This window comes from Astyanax mexicanus, chromosome 17 (assembly GCF_023375975.1).
Source record: "Astyanax mexicanus isolate ESR-SI-001 chromosome 17, AstMex3_surface, whole genome shotgun sequence".
In the NCBI taxonomy this organism is placed as follows: domain Eukaryota; kingdom Metazoa; phylum Chordata; class Actinopteri; order Characiformes; family Acestrorhamphidae; genus Astyanax; species Astyanax mexicanus.
In genome coordinates, this window is record NC_064424.1 from 37,154,848 (window position 1) to 37,170,662 (window position 15,815).

At 37.6% G+C, this 15,815-nt stretch overlaps 2 protein-coding genes across 8 annotated transcripts in view; one reads left to right on the forward strand and one right to left on the reverse strand.

Moving 5' to 3' along the window:
- Positions 1-15,815, forward strand: part of LOC125782358 (cyclic nucleotide-gated cation channel beta-1-like) — a 141,632-nt gene that overhangs the window by 88,958 nt on the left and 36,859 nt on the right. The window lies entirely within an intron of this gene.
- mapk10 (mitogen-activated protein kinase 10) overlaps positions 1-15,815 on the reverse strand; it is a 186,094-nt gene that overhangs the window by 83,374 nt on the left and 86,905 nt on the right. For all 7 annotated transcript variants that reach the window (XM_049466100.1, XM_049466095.1, XM_049466094.1 and 4 more), the window contains exon 3: positions 13,250-13,419. In XM_049466100.1, the coding sequence (XP_049322057.1) occupies positions 13,250-13,371 (122 nt within the window). In that variant the 5' untranslated portion in view covers positions 13,372-13,419. The remainder of the gene's footprint in view (positions 1-13,249; positions 13,420-15,815) is intronic.

Genomic DNA, 15,815 nt, shown 5'->3' on the forward strand with positions numbered 1-15,815 from the left:
CTCGTACCTTAAAGCAGTTAGTACGAAATTTAGAGCGTAAATATCGATCAACTAAACTGGAAGTGTTTCACTCTGCGTGGAAAGACAGTCTTGTTAAATATAGAAAAGAACTTAATAAAGCCCGCTCAGCATATCTGGCCTCACAGATCGAGATAAATAAAAATAATCCTAGAGTTCTCTTTAGTGTTATTTCCAAATTAACTAAAAACCAGGCAGGTACTGAACCTCAGATTCCAGCCATTTACACCAGCAACGATTTTATGGACTTCTTCAATAGTAAAATTGAAAACATTCGGGATAAAATTAAACAGATAAATATTACATCCTCTCTGTCATCTGGTCTGGCTGATCTAGAACAAAACTCTGTTACTGAAGTTAGGTTGGAAGTCTTTAACCCACTTCCACAGCTAGAACTAGAGAAAATTATCTCCTCTTCAAACAGCACAACCTGCACACTTGATGCTGTTCCCACAAAATTATTAAAACAGGTACTGCCAGATATAATTAAACCTCTGTTAATGATAGTAAACTCATCGCTCGCCCTGGGCCATGTACCCAAAGCCTTTAAAACAGCTGTAATTAAACCTCTGATCAAGAAACCAAATCTTGATCCTAGTGTACTGTCTAACTATAGACCTATTTCAAACTTACCGTTTATTTCTAAGATTTTAGAAAAAGCTGTAGACCAACAACTTTGCTCTTACCTGCAAAGAAACCAGATCTATGAAAAATTTCAATCTGGATTTAGGCCTTATCATAGCACTGAGACAGCTTTAGTTAGAATAACAAACGATCTACTTATAGCCGCCGACCAAGGCTGTGTTTCCTTACTCGTACTTCTCGATCTGAGCGCAGCCTTTGATACAATAGATCATACTATCCTTTTAGAAAGACTAGAGAACATGGTCGGTGTAACCGGAACTGCCTTAGCATGGTTTAAATCGTACTTAACCGATCGCTATCAGTTTGTGAGGATAAATGATATGTCTTCCAGTTATACCAAGGTAAGATATGGAATTCCACAAGGCTCTATATTAGGACCGTTATTATTTACATTATATATGCTCCCACTGGGCAAAGTTATTAGAAAACACAATGTGAATTTTCATTGTTATGCGGATGACACGCAGCTCTTCATATCAGCCAAACCTGATGACAGAGTGAGATTAAAGAAAATCGAGGATTGTGTAGAAGATGTAAAATCATGGATGTCGCACAACTTCCTCCTATTAAATAGTGATAAAACAGAAGTTCTCCTATTAGGCCCCAAAGCTGCTAGAAATAAATTATCAGACTTAATGCTAAATCTGGCTGACTTCTCAGCCACCCCTGGTTCAGCAGCTAAAAACCTTGGAGTTATCATAGATTCAGATCTAGCATTCGATAAACACATATCTAATGTTACTAGAACAGCTTTTCTACACCTACGTAACATCGCCAAGCTAAGAAATGCCCTATCACTGCATGACGCAGAAAAATTAGTACATGCCTTTATTACCTCAAGGCTAGATTATTGTAATGCGCTACTGTCTGGATGTTCCGGCAGTAACTTAAATAAACTTCAGCTAGTTCAAAATGCTGCAGCCAGGGTCCTTACTAAAACTAGAAAATTTGACCATATTAGTCCAGTACTATCAGCACTGCACTGGCTTCCAGTCAAATTCCGCATAGACTATAAAATTCTCCTGTTAACGTATAAAGCCCTACACGGACTCGCTCCTGAGTATTTACAAGACCTCATCTCCTGTTATGAACCACCGCGATTACTCAGATCTCAGGGTGCTGGTTTATTAGTAGTGCCTAAAATTCAGAGGAGCTCTGCAGGAGGAAGAGCTTTCTCTTATAAAGCGCCTCAACTCTGGAATAATCTCCCCGAATATGTTCGGGACTCAGACACAGTCTCAATCTTTAAGTCTAGACTGAAAACTTACTTGTTTAGTTTAGCTTTTGGTAATTAATGTTTTTCCCTTTAGATAAGGCTGCAGATTCAGGGGTTCATGGACAGAGGAAATTGTGGTAAACTGAGATGCTGGTGCTGTTGTTCTCCCACTGCACACGGTCACTCAGGTTTGTGGACGGTGGAGTGGGTGGATGCTGGTGTTTCAGGGTGCCTCCATGTCTATGTTACCTTCTGGCTCTCTGCCTTTAGTTAGGCTGTTTTATTCAGTTCTGCCGGAGTCATTTGCCACACTCTGATAATGTTTTAATATTCTCAGTTTTGCATAAATCCAGTCAGAACTAATTCCATCTCTCTGCCTTCCTCCGAGTTACTGACTGCCCACCCGTCTGACCCGATACCGATGTTGGACCCTCAGGCTCTCGCGTCTCCTGTCCGGCCAGACTGATGGAAGTTTCTGAAGTCAGCTCTTCTCCACCACCACCACAGATCAGCTGCTCATCGACCATCTTACTCTCCACTACAGATTACATCCAAGCCATTAGTGGCGCTATTACACTCCTGAGTACATAAAACCTATATAGATGTATAAAAGACTTTTTAAATTTCTATTTAAAAGCTGTTTGACCAGTGGTAGGATGGTCCCCCCTTTAATGTGAGTCTTGGTCCTCCCAAGGTTTCTTCCTCCTCCTGCAGCTCTGAGGGAGTTTTTCCTTGCCTCCGCGCTCACTGGGGGTTCTGTATTCTGTATATTCTATGTTTAATGTTTTGCCTGATTCTTTGTCCTGTAATCATGTTTCTGTAAAGCTGCTTTGTGCCAACACCTGTTGTAAAAAGCGCTATACAAATAAATTTGATTTGATTTGATTTGATTTGATTAATGATGTTTTTTAGAGAAAGATGGTGTTCATTAGAGAATGATGTTGATTAGAGAACGATGGTGTTTATTAGAGCATGATGGTGTTTATTAGAGAATTATGTTTTTTAGAGAATGATGGTGTTTATTAGAGAATCATGTTTTTTTAGAGAATGATGGTGTTTATTAGGGAATGATGGTGTTTATTAGAGAATGATGTTGATTAGAGAATTATGGTTTTTATTAGAGAATGATGGTGTTTATTAGAGAATGATGGTGTTTATTAGAGAATGATGGTGTTTATTAGAGAATTATGGTTTTTATTAGAGAATGATGGTGTTTATTAGAGAATTATGTTTTGTTAGAGAATGATGGTGTTTATTAGGGAACGATGGTGTTTATTAGAGAATGATGGTGTTCATTAGAGAATGATGGTGTTTATTAGAGAATGATGGTGTTCATTAGAGAATGATGGTGTTTATTAGGGAATGATGGTGTTTATTAGAGAATTATGGTGTTTATTAGAGAATTATGTTTTTTTAGAGAATGATGGTGTTTATTAGGGAATGATGGTGTTTATTAGAGAATTATGTTTTTTTAGAGAATGATGGTGTTTATTAGAGAATGATGGTGTTTATTAGAGAATGATGGTGTTTATTAGGGAATGATGGTGTTTATTAGAGAATGATGTTGATTAGAGAATAATGATGTTTTTTAGAGAAAGATGGTGTTTATTGGAGAATTATGTTGATTAGAGAATGATGGTGTTTATTAGAGAATGATGGTGTTTATTAGAGAATGATGTTGATTAGAGAATTATGGTTTTTATTAGAGAATGATGGTGTTTATTAGAGAATGATGGTGTTTATTAGAGAAAGATGGTGTTTATTAGAGAATGATGTTGATTAGAGAATTATGTTTTTTATTAGAGAATTATGGTGTTTATTAGAAAATGATGGTGTTTATTAGAGAATGATGTTGATTAGAGAACGATGGTGTTTATTAGAGAATGATGTTGATTAGAGAACGATGGTGTTTATTAGAGAATGATGGTGTTTATTACAGAATGATGGTGTTGATTAAGGAATGATGGTGTTTATTAGAGAATGATGGTGTTTGACAATGGTGGTGTTTTTGTAGAACAAGGGTGCTTGATAGACAATGACAATGTTTGGTAAAAATGACCCTGTATTGTGTTTGTTGAAGAATGCACTTTAATGTTGGAAAATGAGGTTGTTTTATGGATATTGTTGATATTTTAATGGTAAATGCAGATGTTTGATGGAGTACAGTGTTTGTAGGTCAGTAATACGTTGATGTAGAAGGATCATATTCAGTAAATGAGAAAAGAAAACAGACAATAGGTGAAACAAATGTAATCCAGTGAACTGCAGGACAGCATTAAGAGCACTTGTGTTCAGTGTGTTATTAGGAACAGGAGAGTTTAGAGATGAGTAAAGTACTGCAGTGTAATTCCTCAAAGGAGGATGTGAGGGACTGTGTGGACACAGTGCTGTATTTCCACAACAAAAAAATACAACACAGCTGCTCTGAGACACTTCCTGTGTCTTTCAGGATTATGGGAAATTAAACGCAGTCGTCTATGGTGAGTGTCTTCTGGGGATAATGTGGTAATGCTGAAAACGCAGAAGCTGTGTGTGCTTGTGTGTGTGCGCCTTATACATTAGGCCATGAAGAAGCTCCTCCAGTCTCTCCTCCCTTAGGGAGCTGTACTGGTCATGTGACTTGATACAACACATCCATATTTCAGTAGTTTCCTTCATCAACATGGCATTCTACATGGGGTCGTGACCTTTACCTCATGGGAAAGACGATATTTGTTGGAATATTATAGTGTTTGGTGTTGGTGAATGATGGAGTTTAATGAAGAATTACAGTATTTTTACCTGGAGAATGGTAATGGTGTGTTAAGTGATGCATGATGGTGTTTGATGAAGAATGATGATGTGTAAGGGAGAATGATGGAGTTTAAAAAAATAATTACAGTATTTTAACCTGGAGAATGTTAATGTGTTTAATATAGAATGATGGTGTTTGATTAAGGGATGGTGTGTTAAGTGATGAATGATGGTATTTGATGAAGAATGATGATGTGAAAGAGGGAACGATGGTGACAATGTTTGGTCTTTTTGTACAAGATTGGTAATTGGTTGAGAGCTGTAGTGTTTGGTGACAAATAACAATGTTCATGTTACAGAATAATGGTGTTTGATGGAAAATGATTTCTCATTGTTTGAGGTACAATGTTTTTTTTTTTATTAATGAATGCAGATGTTTGATGCTCATGTTTTTGCAGATATCAGCCGTTTTCTCCACTAGCATGGCGGCCCTTAACAACAAACAATTTCCTTCAGTGTCATGGTTCTTCCATTCTCACTGCTTTAAACCAATCTCCCCCATTTATATTTTCCTACAACTGTGACTGAGGGACTTGAACCTATCTATATATCTATAAAGGGACTTGACAAGCTGTGGGTACGTGTTAATTTACACATCTGTGTCAGCAATAGGTGGAAATGAAAGTAGCCTAATGCTGAATGTATTAGAAGGGGTGTCCACAGGTCTTCAAGTGGTCTAAGCAGACAAAGTCTGAGAGAGAACAGTTGACCTCATGGTAGGAGATTGAGCTCTCTCCACTCATCACTCCAAGTGTGATGTTGATCATCACAGGTGTATCAGAGCTTGGGTTCTGGTGTTTCCTCCAAGCGCACTAGCTGCCTAGTGATGATAGGTTGGTGGCAGTTGAAAAAGTGTCTGACTTCACATGTGTCAGAGGGGGCATGTGCTTGTCATAACCTTCGGGGCAAAACTAGTAATAGGGTTTTGCCCCTATTATGGTTGGCCTTCCATATAAGATATAAAATGAGATGAAATTAGCTTTAATTTTGAAGTTCATATAACAAACAACCAAATAACAGGCTAATATAGTGGGGATTTAAAACATCACCGGTTAAATCCAGTGAGTTCACTGCTCCTGCTCCAGTGCACTCCATTAAAAGCTCACCATTAGAGAGGAATATTGTGGATTTATTAAGTAATTCTGTGACCTTTTATGAAAAAGGTTGAGACGCTTTGCCTCCAGTTTTACTACTGAATATCAGCATGTGTTTATAGCTAACAAGTTATATTGCTCATTCAGTATTCTCCTGCTGTTCTTCTTGCAGCTGAGATGTGAGATATTTCCTGAAGCATTGTAATAAACTAAATCTGAATCTTATTACACTCACAGACAAAAACACTGCTGCTAAACTCTGCTTGCATTTATGTTCTAGGCAGATATACAAATGATTTCAGGTATGGTCTGATCAGACACTGGGTCTTGCTTTACTGCTCTACACGAAGACTCTTTTGGGTAGTGCTCCTCCTGGTGAGAGAACATTTTGATGCACTTCAAGGAATTTATCAGTGCAGAGAACACAGTTCCACCACTCCACAACTCAGTTCTGGGGACTTTTTTTCTGCAATATCCCATGTTTGTATTGAAGCCCTGAACAATACAGATCTGTTCATTAAAGTCAAACAATTACACATCATTATCATTATTATTAAGAGGCATCCTGTGTTTTACGCTCTCGTTATGACAGCTTATAAAAACAGACGTTTGTTTTCGGATGAGAACTCTCACCATGCTGTCCATGGTAACAGCAGAGAGATGTCAGGAATTTTTTATATGTTTTTTATATGTTTTTTGTCACTGACCTATCGACGAGTGAGCGAGACACAGCAAGAGAGAGAATTTGTGTGTGTGTGTGTGTCAAAGAGGATGTCAGGCTTGTGTCTATGGCTGCATAATGCATTATGCTGCTGCTCTCAGGGAGGCTATGTTACAGGACACTCTCACACTAAAACAGCGAAGACTATCCTGAAAATAGAGTAGAAAAGCAAATCAGATCAGTGGATTTGGCCTTAAATGACTCTTCTCACACTAAAACAGCGAATCCAATCCTGACATTTGGCTGTAAATGGCTCTCTTCTTACAACAACAGTAAATACAACTGAAAAATAGAGCCAAAAAATAATCAGAAGAATGGATTTGTCCCTAACTGGCTCTGCTCACACTAAAACAACCAATCCAATTCTAAAAATAATCAGGTTAATTAGTTAGTACTTTAGATTGATCATTAAATAAATTAATTGAGTGTTTTCCAAACCCTTTACATAAAGTACTATGTAAAATCGCTCACAAATTAACGAGTAGCCTAACCCAGTCGGTATTGTGAAAGTACTCTTTTAAGTGGATTCGGCTTTCAGTACAGAAACATAAACACCAAACATGCCAATTCCGAGGGAAAAAACAGCATGATCAATAATCATTATTATCATCAGGGTTGATTCTATATTGTATTATACAGGGTTCATACACCTTTTACAAGCTAAAATTCAAGAACTTTTCAAGGCCCATTTTTTCAGCTGTGATAAATTCATGATAACGGTGATATCTTAAAACTGCGATTCAGCGATAATCAATATATCACAAAACTATTCTACACACTTCACAGCGACTATGCTACTGAGAAATAAAATACTTTAAGGTAAGTAAATAGCAGGAATTAAAGACTTATTGTTGTCTGTTTCACACAATTAAAATACCAATGTTCTTCACCTTATGTTTACCCTATTCATTTGATTGAGCAGTTACTGTAATATGTCAAATTGGGGGGTGAGTTGAGAGCATTTATACATACATACACTCAAAATTATTGATTTGCTTTTTGTCACACTGCAAGAGATGGTATTATGTTTATGTGAACACAATCAGAATAGTGTTTGGTAATTGCAGAAGGAGAAGAAATTAAATTAAAAGTTTTATGATTCAAAATATATCACCTGTCTGTAGAGTTTGTTTGCTATCCAACTTGATTGGGTCAATAATGAAACTGAGACACTAGACACACAAAAGATCACTAGGCAAATAACTTTCTATTTTTCCTGAAAAGGTAAAGGTGGGTAACCCAGGTCCAGAAGATAAAAATGCAAACCAGGGCTTTGTACCAACCCTTTGGGCGGCTCTGCTGCAGATAAAAAAACGCTGGGTTGGAGTTTCATATTCTGGACCTGGGTTACCCACCGTTAGTATTTTCCTGATGATTTATATTTTTTTTCCTGAGTGCATTGTACAATCTGGACTCACCGTCATCGTTTGCATCGTTCCACGTCAGTGAAGCGCGGCAAACAGCGGCTCATTGGAGGACAGTGACAGTGCCCAGATTATTGCTATTATTGTTTAGATAAATCCAAAGCTTGGCTTTTAGCATAGCTTGCTAACTCTCCTGCTGTCCGTGTTTAAAAGCAAACAGAGCCGGTTCCTCGTGAGCCAACTCCTTTTGGATTATGAGACAGAACCCTAATTATACAGTTGCAATAAAAATATGTGAACCCTTTAGGATTACTTGGATTTCTGCATAAATTAATAATTAAATGTGTTCTGATCTTTATCTAAGTCACAACAATAGACAAACACAGTCTGCTTAAACTAATACCACACAACAAATTATATGTTTGCATGTTTTTAACACATGTTAACATTCACTGTGAGGGGGGAAAGTGTGTGAACCCCTAGGCTAATGACTTTTCTAAGAGCTAATTGGAGCCTGAATGTGATGAGATTGGATGTGTTGGTTAAAGCTGACCTGTCCTATAAAACGCACACCAGTTATGAGCTTGCTGCTCTTAAGAAGCATTTCTTGATGTGAATCATGCTTTACACAAGAGCTCTCAGAAGACTTACGTTTAAGAAGTGTTGACTTGCATGAAGCTGGAAAGGGTTAGAAAAGTATTTCTAAAAGCCTTGATGTTCATGTGTCCACGGTAAGACGGATGGTCTACAAATGGAGAAAATTCAGCACTGTTGCTACTGTCCCTAGGCGTGGTCATCTTGTAAAGATGACTGCAAGAGCACAGCGCAGAAGGATCAATGAGGTGAGGAAGAATACTTTTTTGTTTTTTGTTGAACATTTTTGTTGACAAATCTACAATAAGAAAAACATTAAACAAGAATCTAGTTCATGGAGGACACCACAGAGGAAGCCATTGCTGTCCAAAAAAACATTGCTGCACGTTTAAAATTTGCAAAAGAGCACAGCAGTACTGGCTAAGTATATTTGGACAGATAAAACCAAAATTAAGTTGTCTGAATTACCATCATCAAGGGAAAAATGAATTCCCAAGTTTAACAAGACATCTTCCAGGATAACTTAAGACCATCTGTCTGCCAACTGAAGCTCAACAGAGGATGGATGATGCAACAGGACAGTGACCCAAAACATGGAAGTAAATCAACAACCAAGTGTCTTCAACAGAAGAAAATACGCCTTCTGAGGAGTCCTGACCTCCTGAACCCAATTAAAATGCATGACATGACCTCAAGAGATTTATACCAGATATTTCGAGAATATTGCTGAACTGAAGCAGTTTGTGAAGAGGAATGATCCAGGTCTGATCTGCAACTACAGGAAATGTTTATTTGAGGGTTTTGCTGCCAAAGGAGGATCAACCAGTTATTAAATCCAAAGATTCACATACTTTTTCCACCCTGAACTGTGAATGTTAACATGTTGTGTTCAATTAAACCATGCAAACATATATATATTTTGTGTGGTATTAGTTTAAGCAGACTGTATATTGTTGTGACTTGAAGATCAAACACATTTAATGACCAATTTATACAGATCCCAAAGGGTTCACATACTTTTTCTAGCAATTGCATTATATTATTTTGTATTGTATTATATTATATTATAATATGTGAAAAATATTTCTTTTGTTTTTTGTGATACTGATATACTGAAACAAACTTTAACATCAGACAAATATAACCTGAATAAATATAAAAAGCACTTTTTTAAATAATAATTTTATGTATTAAAGAAAAAAAACAATTCAAACCAATCTAGAACTGTGTGAAAAGGTGTTTGCCCCCTAAAACTAATAACTTGGTTTTGTCACCCCTAGCGGCAACAACTGCAATCAAGCTTTTACATCTCTGTGGTGGAATTCTGTTTCACTCTTCTTTACTGAATTGTTTTAATTCAGACACATTGGATGGTTTTCCAGCATGAACCTCCTGTTTAAGATCATCCACAGCATCTCAATCAGACTTTGACTAGGCCACTCCAACACCTTCATTTAGTTTTTTTAAGCCATTCAGAGGTGGACTTGTTTATGTGTTTTGGATCATTGTCCTGCTACAGAACCCAAGTACACCTGAGCTTGAGGTCATGAACCGATGGACGGATATTCTCCTTCAGGATTGTCTGGTAAACAGACAAACAGTCCTAGTAACATATATTACAGCAAGTTATCCAAACCCTGAAGCAGCGAAGCAGCCCCAGACCATCACACTACCACCACCATGTTTTACGTTCAGTATGATGATCTTTTTCTGAAATTATTTGTTAGTTTTACAACAGATGTTATGGGACACACACCTTCCAAAAAGCTCCACTTTTGGCAAATCAGTACAAAGAATATTTACCCAAAGTCCTGGAGATCATTAAGATGTTTGTTGGTAAATGTGAGATGGGTCGTTGTGTTGTTTTTGTTCAGAATTGTTTTTTGCCTTGAAATCCTTCCATGGAGACCATTTTTGAACAGTCTCTTTTTTATTATTATATCATTAACACTGACCTTAACTGAGGCGAGATTCTTCAGACTGGGGCATTATGTGTTGATTTTTGAGATCTTTGTTTCTGCTTCATGTTGTCAGACAGAATCTATTAAAAAAGTGATTTTTTGTTTCTACAGGTCTGGTAGTAATCAGGCCTGGTTGTTAGTATTTAAATTAAACTCAGCTTTCCAAAAAGTGTGATTAATCAAAGTTAATTCATGCGGGGGACAAAAACTTTTTTCACACAGGGCCAGACTGGTATTCAGCCCCCCATATCAATACTTAGAGCTACCTTTCACTGCAATTACAGGAGTTCTTGTGGGGAACATCTCTACCAAAGATCAAGGGGTATGAATACTTTTGCATGGCACTGTAAAGGTATTATACTTCTTCTTCTTGTTTTTCTTTTGGCTTTTTCCTTTTCATGGGTTCATGGGTTTCAAGCGAGTCATCTTCCTGCATCTCCCTCTGTCTTCTATGTTCTCTGTCCTCACACCAGCTAACTCCATGTCCTCTCTAACTGCATCCATATATCTCCTCTTTGGTCTTCCTCTTTGTCTTTTTCCTGGCAGCTGCATGTCTAAGATTTTTCTATCAATATACCAACTGTCCCTCCTCTGGACATGTCCAAACCATCTGGCCTCTCTAACTTTACCTCCCAGTTGTTCAACCTGTGCTGTGTCTCTGATAATCTTATTCATGATCTTATCCATCATTGTAACTCCCAAGGAGAACCTCAACATCTTCACCTCTGCCACTTCCAGTTCTTTCTCCATGTAAATTTTTCTCTGCCACCCTTTTGTCACAAATCACACCTGAAACTTTTCTCCATCCACTCCACCCTGCCTGGGCTCTCTTCTTCACCTCTTTGCCACACTCCCTGTTTTCCTGGACAGTTGAGCCTTAAAGTAATTAAAGTCCTGCACCTTTGTGACCTCTGCTCCTTGTAGCCTCACTGTTCTACCTGTCTCCCTCTCATTTACACTGATGTACTCTGTCTTGCTACGGCTGACTTTCATACCTCTTCTTTCAAGTGCATATCTCCATCCAAGGTATCATAAAGGGTTCTAAATAATATGAAGATGAAGAATATGAATAAGAATATGATATTTACTCTGCCTCTGCTCACATTAAAACAGTGAATCCAGTCCATAAAATATAAATAGCTTAGTTCACTGTAAAACAGTGAGGAAATTGTAATATTTTTTAAACATAAAAACAATTAGGATAGTATTTTCAGTAGTATCTGGGTAGATTCATCAAGTTCTTGCATTGTTTAGGACCATTATTAGTACTGAAGACCATAGGATTAGGTTCTGGTCATACTCCTTTTTAAATTCTCCCTATATTTTTTAAGTTCAATGTCTCCCATAATCCTTTTTCAATTATCTAATATATTATTGGTTCTCCCTGTATTTTCTTTTTCTCAAATATCTCCATGTTATTGTGCAGTGTTCTTTAAACAAACAGAAACACAGAGCAGAATCAAACTTCCTGCTGCTGTTGCCGTAAACCAGCAGGACACTTTAAATTCTGCTGCTGTACAGTCTGTAGTGATTGTCACTGTCACACTGTCTGACAGGAGCATCCTGTGACAGAGGCTTATATAATGGGCAGTGAAGAGCGCTGAGCTCGTCAAAAACATTAGCATAATTTAGCACAACACCCATCCACTCCCCCACCCCAAAACCATACCACACGTCTCTGAGCTCAGCCTCCCTTAAACTCAAGCTCCCTTCTCTGAACTCAAATCCTACCTTTCTCAGTTCAACTTCACCCTGATTTATGGCCGTTTAGCAGAGAGGCTCATCCAGCAGACTACCATTTGAGCCATCCACTACTTTCATCCACTCTTTATTTTCCTCCAAACTGTGGACACAGTGTCACTGTGCTGAAGACTCTCAGGCTCTCTCTCCCTCTCTTTCTCTCTTTCTCTCTCTCTCTCGCTCTCTGTCTCTCACACACACACACACACACACACACACACACTTTCCAAGATGGAATATGCAAAAGCATCTCAGCACATTACAATGTTCTAATTTGAATAAAGATATTATAATACAGTAAACCTAGTCTAAATCTAGTCTGCCAGACCTAATACATACTACACTACAAGTGTTCAGTTAAATTAATGATGTGTTGCTTTTTACCACTGACTGAAACAAACATAGACAACAGTACATTTTCAGAGTCCATTTCTATCTCAGTATCGCAGGTGCGATCACGTGCGCTGCTCCTACACCGCTGCTGGTTAAACACACACACACAGACACGCTGCAGTGCGCAAACACGACTTTTACCTCAACAATAAACAGAATAAAGAATAAAATAACATTGCTGTTGTATTAAATGAGCTGCTGGCACACCTTTACATCATGAACGTGCAGGTCAGTATCCTCTGCTGAGGCATGTAAAAGCGCAGCGCTGTTAAGATATCAACGCTCCAGAGTCCGAGTTCACCTGGCTCTTAAAGGGAATGGCAAGTGAAACACTGATTCACGTTACGCCCCAAACACACCCATGACTAATTAAGAGAACTAGTCCATGCCTTTTACAGGTTTCAAACTGCACAAGGCTTATCTTATGCAACCTCACTTATAGATTGCTAAACCATGATCCATAATTCATAATTTGTCTGTGTTATTAATTTAGGCACATTTTTGACAACACCTTTGAATTGGATGAAGATCAGATCACGTTTTATAACACATACGAAATTCCAAAAGATTCACATTCTTTTCTTGACACTATATTTTACTGGGCAAATACACAGACTGGCCAAAGTCACAAGACATGAGTAAGTAAGTGAGTCATGAAGTGGCTTATAGGTTGAAAAACAAGTTACCACTAATATTGTACTTGTACTCACCACACTATTCCCTGAGCCCCAGAACCGATGGGCTTGAGGTTCTGGTACCGTTTGAGAACGGTGAAGGTGGAGTCTCCGACTTCCACACTGTAGAACTGGTTGTCCACTTTGCTCTTGCTCATGTTGTAATGCTTGGCAATGTAAGACACATCAACTTGTTTACCGAATCCCTGCAAGGACACAAGAGGAAGAGCTGATGAGCTACAGGGAGCATTATGAGATACTTCTGCAGCATCACAAGGCAATTAATCAGAACCAGACTCTTTAGAAAGACTGATTAAACAGCCAAGATTCTGATTAGGAGTTTAGAGCCGTTATAGTGTTTCTAACAGACTGTTTTACAAGTTCAGCTATACCATCAATCATAAAGAGTTACAACTTTAATTATGAGGTTATGTGCTCTGAAAACATATGTTAGAGCATTCACATAATGAATAGATATACACAGTATCTATATGAGAGGATTCAGAGTGATGAAAAACAAGAAACAAAAGACACAAAACACATAGAGAACATACAGTATACAACACTTGGCGTGGAACAGTGACTGGTTTTAGACATAGGACCAGCTTTTTAAGCATAGAGTACAAGACAAAACAACAAAGAGGAAAGTTTAACAAGACCTTGTTATTTATTTTAGTTATTTTGTCTAATTTTATGTTTTACCATTTAGCCCTTTTATTTTATTTATTTTATTCATTTCATCCTTTTATTTGTTTTGTTACTTCTTTTACTTTTGGCCTTTTGCATTTTGATTTCATTTATTTTCTTCCTTTAATTTTTTTTATTTATTATTTTTTATAATTGTGGTTATTTTATTCCTTTATTTATTTATTTATTTATTTTAGCCTAATTGCATATCCTTTTATTTTGATTTATTTAATTTTTTTCTTAATTAAATCTTACATTGTTTGCTTGTTTTTATTATTAAAACTTAATTTCCAATCCCTTTAATTTTATGTAAGCTCGGCTGCATTGAAAATGAGGGCTATCCCCAATGTATCTACCGAGTGAAAATAAAGGTTGATTGATTGATTGAAAGTTGTTGCTACACTTAGGAATACCGCGACCGACAGCCTTGGATGGAACAGATCGTTCACCTGCATTAAATGTAGCTGAGTTGTAGTGGAACTTAAATGAACTGCACTTTAACTGCTGGAACGTCACTGTACAATCAGTTCTACTGAAAACGAACAGACTGGCCACATTAAGCTGGATAAACTGGTTTACCAGCATACAGTATGTTTTTGTTTAAGTAGTTGAGCTGGTCTACAGGTATGATCAACCTTAAACAACTACTATGACCAAACTGGTTGGCTAGAATTACTAAAGTGGTTTGACTATCATGATCATGTTGGTTGATCGGCATGCCCGGGATTACCAGCATGACTAAAGGCCAGTATGTAAAGTGGCCTTAAGGTGGTTGACCAGCATGACCAAATTAACTGACCAGCATGACAAATAAAACCAAGATGGTCGTCCAGCAAAACCAACATCAATGTAAAAAACATTGTATTGGTCAGGAGCTGGTTAATCAGCTAGTTTACCTGTATGGATGATGTTTCACCTGCACTGAAAGCCTGCATAAGTTCCATTTTAATTAACTGAATTAAACTTATAATGAATTTGTACAATAATTTTTACATCAAATTGTATGGTAAGGTGTATTTAGTCTTCTTTTTGTTTATCTAAATATGCTGTAGATTTTAAATATTCTTCAAATGAGAAAATGCTACAGAGTGAACAGTATAGCTCACAGACAACACAGTTAGCAGCTCACAAAATGATGTCTGCTTTTACAGCCAACAACATCAAATCCAGGTATTTAATTATAATATATAATCTACAAGTTTACCTAAGGTAGCCTGGGGAAAATGCCTACACACAGATGGTGAGTGATGCCAATAGATGGTGCCAGCAGCCAATAGAAAAGAAGTTATATCTAAAATCCCACTTGAATGTATATCTGACCGCACATGTTTACCTAGTAGTTGAGTAATGTTTGAAAATATTCCATATTACATTAAAACACTAACATTTACATTAAAAACGGATCACTACTCCATGCAACTCAATGTTCATATTAAAAAAAAAAAAACAGCTACTCCTACGTCTCGTTCCGCCCAAATCTTCGAGATCTCTCAGCAGAACAGTACTCCTCGCTGGTGACTGATAATATGCCTACACTAGGCTCATTTTCATCACTCAATGTAAATGATAAATGACAACCTCTGTCCTCTTACATCTCCAGCCATTAGCTCAAGCAAACCGCAGCCATGGCTTAAAAATGACACACTCAGGGAACTACGCTCCAAACTCCGAACTGCTAAAAGAAAATGGCAAAAAAAGCAAAATCATGCAGACCTAAAAAACTGCTCCTGGCTTCTTTTTCAGCCAACCTCACTACTGCTAAAGCTGAATTTTATCACTAAAAAATCAGCTCTCTCACAGACTCCCGGAAACTAGTTACTACATTTAAATCACTACTCAGTCCTACACCTCCTCCTCCATCTACCTGCCTTACAGCTGAAACATTTGCCTCACTTCTTCTACGTGTCCACTTGAC